At 52.3% G+C, this 9,531-nt stretch overlaps 1 protein-coding gene across 1 annotated transcript in view; it reads right to left on the minus strand.

Moving 5' to 3' along the window:
- Positions 1-9,531, minus strand: part of DENND3 (DENN/MADD domain containing 3) — a 75,160-nt gene that overhangs the window by 29,871 nt on the left and 35,758 nt on the right. Inside the window, exons 12-13 of the mRNA XM_006879262.1 lie at positions 7,871-8,070; positions 5,974-6,495 (exon numbers count right to left, since the gene is read on the minus strand). Of these exons, the coding sequence (XP_006879324.1) occupies positions 5,974-6,495; positions 7,871-8,070 (722 nt within the window). The remainder of the gene's footprint in view (positions 1-5,973; positions 6,496-7,870; positions 8,071-9,531) is intronic.

Below are 9,531 nucleotides of genomic sequence, written 5' to 3' on the forward strand. Positions count from 1 at the left end.
CTCCAGATTTCTTGGCACAACTTGGTGAGCACGTCCAGGGCAGCATCCATTAGCCGAAATATGTCAATTGGTGTACCATCTATTCCTGGGGCCTTATTTTTTGCTATTTCCTTCAAAGCAGCTTGAACTTCTTCCTTCATCACCATAGGCTCTTAGCCTTACTTAGCTTTACTCAATTCAAATAAGCATGCAACCTGAGATAAAGCTCTCACATCTGAATTCTAAGATCACCTGACTCAACACGTTGCCATCAAGTCAAAACCAACACAGAGCTGACCAACTGTCCAGCAGTTTCAGAGGCTGTAAATCCTACAGAAGGAGATTTCCCATCTTTCCCCCTCAAAGTAGTTTGTGGATTCCAACCACCAGAGAGAGTCCACATGTGGATTAACAGAGCAACTCCCTACAGAGTATGCCGACTACTACATGTACCATTAGATACTTCCTAAGACACTACAAAAATAAGACCCCAGGAACTGACGGAACAGTAATTGATATGTTTCAACTAACAGATGCAGCCCTGGATGTGTTCGCCAGTCTGTGCCAGGAAAATTGGAAATCAGCTATCTGGTCAATGGAAAAGATCCATATTTGTTCCCATTCTCAAGAATGGTGATCCAACAGAACGTAGAAATTACTGAACAATGTCCTTAATATTACATGCATGCAAAATATTGCTGAAGATCATCCCAAATGGCTAGAACAGTGCACTGACAAGAGAACTGTCAGAAGTTGAAGCTGGTTTAGAAGTGGCCATGGCACCAGGGATATCACTGCTGAGGTCAGATGGTCCTGGCAGAAATCAGAGGAAACCAGAAGAACGTATATTTGTATTTTATTGACTTTGCAAATGCATTTGACTCTGTTGATCATAACAAAACTATGGTTAACATTGAGAAGAACGGGAATCCCAGGACATTTAATGCTAACATAAAACCTACCCCTCAATCAAGAAACCTCTTCATGGGGAACCAGGACGGTGGCGGCAGAGGAAACAGCAAGGAGCCGTAGGAGCGGCAAGCAGCCTAGAAACGGGCCACCATGGCCCCCACAGCCCTCAGTTCATCCACAATTGAACAACTAAACCGTTGATTACTGGTCTTCAATATGGATCGAGGCTCAGCATCAAAAGAACAAAGAATCCCAAGAAAGAATGGGTGAGTCCCACGGCTCCCAGCCCCCCACTGCCGAGCCCACACCGTGGCCGCAGCTCCATGGGACCTCCACGCCTGGACCCCAGGGATCCCCTCACCTGGAATGGACGACAGATACCAAGCCCCACGGCTGGTACGATGGAGACTCCACACTGCCACAGAATAAACTTACTCTAAAATAAATTCAAGATAAAACCAAGATGGCAGTGGTGAGAGACACGGCGTGAGGCAAGCTGCAGCGAAACAGGCCACACAACGTCTCTACCCAAACAGCCAGGCTGTTGGTCTTCAGTATGGACTGAGGCTCAACATCAAGAGGATAAAGACTCTCGAAAGAATATGGGTGAGTCCCACTTTCACCGGCTACCCGCCGCCAAGCCCACACTGCCGCGACCCCATGGGGCCGCCATGACCAGAGCCCATAGGTCCCCTGAACTGGGCCAGGTGGCAAGCACTGGGCCCCACGACCAATGTGAAAGAGCCCCTGCATGGCTGGTAGTGGTGGATGCCAACAGCCGTGGGCCAGGATCGGGTGGCGGGGGAGAGGACAGTGTAGGTGGTGTCATGGAGCCTGGAGGTGAAGGACTTGATACTTGCTGTCAGTGAAGATTTCCTTGGCTAGGTCAGAGAAGAAAAGATCATCAACACAATGGATTGATAAGGTGTAGCAATGGCCTTGAGCATGCCTCAGATTGTGGGGATGGCAGGGTTAGGGTAGGACAGGACAAGGACTAGATCTGTTGTTCATGGAATTGCTGTGAGTCAGAGAGAGATCTTGGTGGGCCTAGATAGAAAGCTATGCTACCATACCAAAGGTCAGGGATTTTAATCTGCGGCCCTCAGGACTGGTTTTGATTGTTTTCAGTCAAATACTCTTCTAAGTAATATATCACTGCTCTGTTAATTGGCTCTACAGAGATAACTGGTTGCTGTGAGGCTAAACACTGTGACACTGATGTGTCAAATGTGATAATGGTTACCCATGGCACAGACAGTGTTGGGTGGAGCTCCTCGATTAAAACAAGCTTGGAAGCAGGAGTTGCATCCACTTCTGAAACAGCTTGGCTCCAGTTAAAGTGGGTTCCTCCTCCCCCTTCACATCAACGTCCCTGTTCAGCATGAAGAGGCCAGACAGTCTGCACTCCATTCCCAAATGAGAAACCCACAAGTGATAAGACAATTTCTTTGTTAAAAATAAATAAATAAAAATTAATCACCATTGAACTATGCTCACCATTTCCCTGTTACTCTTCTGTTCCCCACTGGATCTTTCTCATTTCCTTCACCCACTCCCCTCACCCATCAAATTGTGCAGCCCTGTGATTTCATCCCTGCCCATCCTCACCCTTCTGCTCCCAACCCTCACCCCCTTGTATCCCCACACATGTCCTTCACAATTGTTATTGTTCTTATGTGCTGTTGAGTCACCTGCCACTCACAGTGACCCTATATACAACAGCCCTAAACCCTGCTCTATCCTGTGCCAACCACATTGCCTCTGACACACCCATCCCAGTCACCCCAGTCACTGAATCAATTCACCTCATAGAGGGTCTTCCTCTCCTGTGTTGTCCCTCCACTGTCCCAAGCATGACATCCTTCTCTAAGGTCTGGTCCCTCCTTGCAACATGTCCAAAGTATGCCAGATGAAGCTTCAGAACCCTTGCCTCTAAGGAGCATCCTGGTTTAACCCTCTCAGGATGAACCTGGTCATTTTCTTAGCAGTCCATGGTATATTCAATACTCTTCTCCAACACCACAACTCAAAGGCATCAATTCTCTGTGTGTGTGTTTAATTGTGAAAAACATACCTGTGTATGTTTTCACAATTAAAAAAGAGAAAGGAAGAAACTGCTTCATAAACAAAGGCAGGGGGGCTGTGTTCTTTCATCATATCTATTCAATCTGTATGCTAAGCAAATACTTTGAGAAACTGGACTCTTTGAGGAAAAATGTGACATCAGAATTGGAGGAAGACTCATAAACAACCTACGATATGCAGATAACACAACCCTGCTTGCTGAAACTGAGGAGGATCTGAAACACTTGCTGCAGAGGGTCAAGTACTGTAGTCTTCAATATGGAATGAGGCTCAACATCAAGAAGACAAAGATTCTCACCACTGGGCCAATTGGAAGCACCATATTAGATGGAGAAGAGATTGAGGTTGTTAACAATTACAGCTGCTTGGATCCATAATTAACACTCTTTAACACCAGCAGTCAGGAAATTAAAAGATTAATCGCACTGGGGAAAATCTGCTGTCATGGACCTCTCCAGAGTGCTGAAGAGTAATGACGTCAGTCTAGATACAAAGGTGCACCCAATCCAGGCCATGGTCTTCTCAATTACCTGTTATGCTTCAGAAGTTGCACAATGACTAAGGATGACAGAAGAAGAATAGATGCCTTTGAGTTGTGGTGCTGGAAAGAGTCTCGACCATACCATGGGCTGGCAAGAAAACAAATAGGTCTGTCTTGGAGAGAGTGAAACCAAGTCTCTCCTTGGAGGCTAGGATTTTGAAGCTCCACCTCACTTACTTTGGGCATGTGGCTAGGAGAGATCAGTCCTTTGAGAAGGCCATCATGCTTGGAGGGGTAGGCCGACAGCACAGAAGAGGGAGATCCCGAATGAGATGGACTAATACAGTAACTAGGGCAATGGAGATTGGTGTGTCAGAGTTAGTGAGACTGGCTCTGGACAGAAAAGCGTTCAGAGCTGCTGTACATAGGGTCGCTATACATCGCAGGCAACTCAATGGCACATAAAAACAATGACATACTCTGACAGGTTTGGTAGCAGAAGTGGCATCCATTTTCTAAATAACATGCCTCTGGAAACACTACTGACTTTGATAATTGTCAATATTTGTAAAGGAGCTTCAGGCCTTTTGTTCATAGGGTCACTATGAGTCATGCTCAACTCGAAGGCAATCAATTAACAACATTCTATAGACTATTCCACAAAGTCTAACCACGATTATATGCACTGTTGTATATACTCTTATCGATGGCTTGACTGTGAAGTCTGAACCCCAGGCCGCAGTGTCTCTGAATCAGCCTCTGACCCCACACAGCCAGGTCACTGTGCTGATGGAGAAAACACACACACACACACACACACACACACACACACAACAGAAGTGAACAACAAGGGAGCTCTGGTGGCCTAGTGGCAAGAAGCTACACTGCAACCCCAGAGGTATGCAGTTCAAATCCACCAGATGCTCTGCTGGAGAAGGAGGGGTAATCTCCTCCTGTACCAGTCAGATCTGATTTGATGGTACACACACATAAAAAATAGTAAAATAAAATTAAAAAAAAGAAGTGAACCAGAGCAGTGCACAGCTGTGAGGCACCTGGCGGCTCTGACACACCTGGGATTGTCAGGAAGCCCAGGACTGACTCAGGCCACGTTCAGCTGCCCAGGTTACCCGAGGTCGCAGCCGAATGGACAGCATCTAACTACCATCCACCACCCAATTTCTAAGCATCGGCCAGTGAAGACAGCAGAGAGCGAGGTGTCTGGGCATGCCCAGTTGGTGGCATCTGTGACCCTGGAAGGCTGGGTCACTAGTAGGCGTGAGATGCACCAGGTCCCCACTGGGCCCCAAGTCGCTCACCCACCAACCTCCATCTGGGAAGTGCTGTCCAATGCCCCTGCTCTGGTTCGGGTACCCTGGTCTACATTTCCCCATGGGTGTTACTCACCAGTGCTTGTCACCCCACTAACCCCACAGCACACAGCACATGTTTACCTGGCCAAACTCGGGGGAGTGAGGAAATGAGGAAACGGGAGTAGGGCGCAGGCATGTCTGGTAACCACAGCACCCACAGAGCAACATCTGACGGTGCACAATGAGTCCGGTCCACCTGCTCCCAGGTCAGAGCTCCAGGCCCCCAAATGTTCCTGAAGAGCCGAGAAGCGGGTGTCCTGACCAGCAGTACCTCCTCTCACCAGCAGAGGGTGGCATGGGGCTGCAGGTGAGAGCACAGCCACCGTCTCTGGGAATCGCTGACCCAGCACTTCAACAGGGATAGTGGAAACTGAGGAGACTGCTGGGGGTGAGACAGCACCCGGTGCCAGGGTGCACAGGGCAGCACCGCTTCTGGTGCCTACCCACTGCCCTGTCGCAGACGGCTTCCCATTTTCTCAGGACATCGGCTTCAGTAATGGCCACCTCTGCCCCTCTCTCTAGCCTTCACCTTCCTGCAGAATCAGACGCTTCTCAACCTGACAGTCCCAGCCAGACAGAGTGCACAGTCACCAAGCAAGGAAGAGGTTTGCTCGCTATGAAGCCCTTCACTGCCGGTTAGAAATCATCTAGCCACAGGCAGAACCCACCTGACACCTGTGAGCACATCAACACAGAGCTCAGAGAGGACCACGGGGCAGAGGGCACAGCCCCAGGGACACACACACCCAGGGTGGGCCACCTGAACCAGCGCAGCCACACAGAGCCACGGACAACACAGAGCCACGGACAAGCACACACACACCCAGCCACACAAACTAACTGAGCCACGTACAACCATGTGCACACTCGGGCAGCCACCTATCCCTGCACAGCCACGACCACGTGCACACCCAGCCACGTGTACTACCACGTGCCATACAACAGCAGCCACATAACCAGCCGTGTGCACACTCAGCCCACACTCACATTCACAGACACACACACACCTACCCTGGCTCAGATACGGTCTAGTGACCCTCAGATAGTGATGCTTGGTGGTCACTGAGCGACTGTCCCCCACAGGGACACAGAGGACCCACTGCTGTCCTGAGACCGTCCAGCGGCACCGCCTAGCCCCCTTACCTACGGTCAGCGCCTCGAACAGGCGGTGGATGGTGCCAGCGTCCTTGACCACCCCTGACTCCTGGACCCGCCTCACGAAGTCGTCCAGCTGCATGTGCTTCCTGGGCAGCTCAAAGTTCTTGACATGCTCGTCCACCTTGGCCACCTCCCCAGGCTTGTCCACCACCTCGTTGATGAGCCGCTTCAGCTCAGGGGTGCGCTCGGTCTGGGCACGCTCAGGGGCCGACAAGCAGGCTGCGGCCCTCCTGACCAGGTCAGCGGGGAATATGCGCAGGTCGGTCTTGTAGAGGCTCTGGAAGTCGCGGAGCGCACACAGCGGCCTCCCCTGCGTCAGGTGCACCAGGCCACGCAGGTAGCAGTAGCCGGCCAGCAGCGCTGAGTTGTCAGGGCCCAGGAGGCCCATGGCTCTGCTCAGCTGGTCCACGAAGTCCTCGTAGTAGGTGCGGACGCACTGGGGCAGCAGTGGAAAGTGGATTTCGGGGACCTTGAACATGTAGGTGGACTTGGGGGTCACATTCTGAACTGAGGGATAAAGCAGGGGTGGGGGGTAAGAAGGCAAAGAACAAACGGCTAAATAATGCAGGCGCCCTCCTCCAATAAAAAAGCAAACAATGCAGCCCAGGCCCAGTGTTCATTCACAGCCGCAGGTTTGCAGAGAAAATCGGGTAATGATACTCAAGCTGGGAATGATGGGGCAGGAGCGAGCGGGGCTCCCATCTGGGGGGTCCCCATAAGCTGATGGCTCAACAGCAAAAACTGAGTGGACCACGGAGTATGGCAACCCCCCAGGATGAGGCTCGACTGCCCGTGTGGCCTGACCGCTCACACTGTCATCCCTCAGGTGACACCCGCAGGGTCAAAACAAAATGCTCTAAAAATCTTTCAAACCACTAACATCTAAAATGTGTAAAACCCTTCCTTCTACTAGAAAACGGAGCTCTGGTGATGGTGTGTTGCTTGCCATGCTCTCCAAAGTGTCTGGTTCAAATCTGCCAGTGCTCCTCGGGGACAAGGCAGGCCGTGAGTCCTTTTAGCCCCGTTAAAGCCTCAGAACCCCGGCAGAGGGTCACTACGGGTCAGGCGAGACTCAGGGACAGTGGCTGATTTCTCGGTTTCATACAGACGCTCTGGGTTTGTAACTTATTCATTTCCATCAAGCTCTCCGCCTTCGACTCAGTTCTGACAGCTGACTTGGCAGCGGCTCCGGAGGGGGTAAACCTCACGAGAGGGCAGGTGTGCCGTCGACCTTTCTTAGCTGCTGGTAGATTCGAACAATCAACGGCATGCGGCCTCTGGGTGGACTACACCCGGTGGCTGTCACCGTGGGCCGACCCTCCCGTGGCTGTCAGAGGGCGGAGAATGCCCATCCTTCTCCCATAGCATCTGGGATCCAAGCTGCCTGCCCTCGGGATTTCAGCGCAGCTTCTTACCACAGGCGCTTCTTCCCAGAGCTCTCGACACCACCAGAGATCCCCCAATTTCAATTAAGACTCTCTGTCAGGGAGCCCTGGTGGCCTTGTGGCAAGGTCACTGCCAACCCTCAGGCCAGTGATTCATCCCGCCAGCCACCACGGGAGAAAGATGCGCAGTCTCCTCCTGTCTGGTTCCCAGCCTCTGAGAACCCACGGGAGGGTCCTTCCGACTCCGCAATGAGGGAGAGGAGGGGGAGGGGAGGCGCCCTGGGTGGTAGTGCATTAGGCACAAAAGGTCGGGGCTTCAATTCTACCATCCCCTCTCTAAGAGAAAAAAGGCAGTCTTCTCTCATAAAACTGCCAGCCTCGGAAACCTGGAGGGGGTCCCAGGGGGCCAGGACCGAGAGGACGCGAGAGGGAGTGTGTTTGGTCTGTGGGATCTACCTGCGAGAGGGCTGCCCCAGAGAGGTGGGTGATGCACTCACCTTTGAAGCTGCTGTGACAGGACGAGGGGCTGAAGCTCCGCAGAGAAGAGTTCCGGGGCGGGAGGTCGGGGATGGTGATGTCCTGCAGGTTGGGCATGCTGACCACCATGCGCCTGTGGGCCGCCTGCAGTGGGGAGGACTTCCGCAAGGCCATCTTCTCAATGGTCGGTCTCCGGGGGCTTATGAGCATCCCGTGGACCCTGGAGGGAGGAAGCAAGACCGAGCTGAGCAGACACCACAGCGCCTGAGGAGCCAGGCTGCGCTGAGCATGTGGAGCAGCAGTGGCCGCCCCGTGCACCGACACATGCGTGGATGACAGGGCTAACACGACGGAGCTAAGAGGGGACAGGAGTGCGAACAAGACCACACAGAGGTGTGAGCACCGGAAGTACACTAAGGTGGGGTGCACGAAAGAAGCCCCCAGAACAAATCCACAGAGAGGACATCACACTCACTGCCCACCGTGGTCAGGTCCACTGTGACTCAGCGTGATGGTGTGGGACGACGCACACTGCGCTATGGGATGGCCGAGGCCGGCATCATCACTGAAATGGACAGCTGCCACAGCTTTCTTTCAAAGAGCAGTGGCTGGAATTGAACCACTGACCTTTCAGTAAGCATCATGCCCTTGGGAACTGTGCCACCAGGGCTCCTCCACGCCCACACCAAACCAGAAACTGCAGTCCCTGCATTGAGTTGGTGCCCTCCTGTCCCTCTCCGGGCAGACCACCACATCTTTCTCCCACAGAGCAGCAGACGGGTCACAGCCTCCGAGGGCAGAGCTTGATGGAAGGATCCCAGAAACACATCGCTACAGCAACAGCCAGGGGGCCAGGGGACCACGGGAGGGAGTGGGGTGGGACCAGGATGTGGCATCCAGGATGCTGGTGGACTGTGCTGTGTGACATCATAACCGCGAACACGACGTGACACGGGGCATTTGTCAGAACCCACGGGCCTGGACAGCACAGTGAGCCCCCGTGTAACCATGTAGCCGTGCACGTGGAGGAGTAAAAACGTATCAGCATTGGTTCATCCTTGTAACCAGCGCAAGATGCAGAGACTGTGAGCAGGCGCATTGAAGGGACGCCCGAGGATGCTCCGCACATGGGGTGCACGCTGAAAAGGGAGGCCCGGTAGTAGAAGGAGCAGTTACAGGTCAGGCTGCTAGCTTAAAGGCCCTCCATGGGAGATGGACGGAAAGACAGACAAATGACTCGATGGAGAAATTATGTTCGATTCATACAACGGTCTCCTCACTGCAGCTTTCAGCTCAGGAAAGGAGGGTCACCACGTGTTGGCAGCAGCTCAGGGGCAGCTGGTGGGGCATATGTCACATACCCTGCAGCTGTGGAGGGCCAGCCGTGTGGATATACCCACATACGTGTGTGCGTGTTTGTGTACAGGTGTGCGTGTATACAGATGTGCACTCATTTCGTGAGTTTACATATCTGTGCATATATATGTATTTATATGTGTACTAGTCTGTACACCTGTTCATATACACACACAGGTCTGTATTTCTCTCTGTGTACTTAGGTGAGTGCATATGTACGTGTTTATTCACACACTTATTGTGTCAAGTCAGAATGACTGACCCTCCAGTGGGTTTCACAGGCTGTAAATTGCACAAGAGGAGCTTGTCCGCCTCTCTCCCTTGG

This window comes from Elephantulus edwardii, unplaced genomic scaffold, assembly GCF_000299155.1.
Source record: "Elephantulus edwardii isolate Elephantulus edwardi_28Jun2011 unplaced genomic scaffold, EleEdw1.0 scaffold00003, whole genome shotgun sequence".
Taxonomy (NCBI): domain Eukaryota; kingdom Metazoa; phylum Chordata; class Mammalia; order Macroscelidea; family Macroscelididae; genus Elephantulus; species Elephantulus edwardii.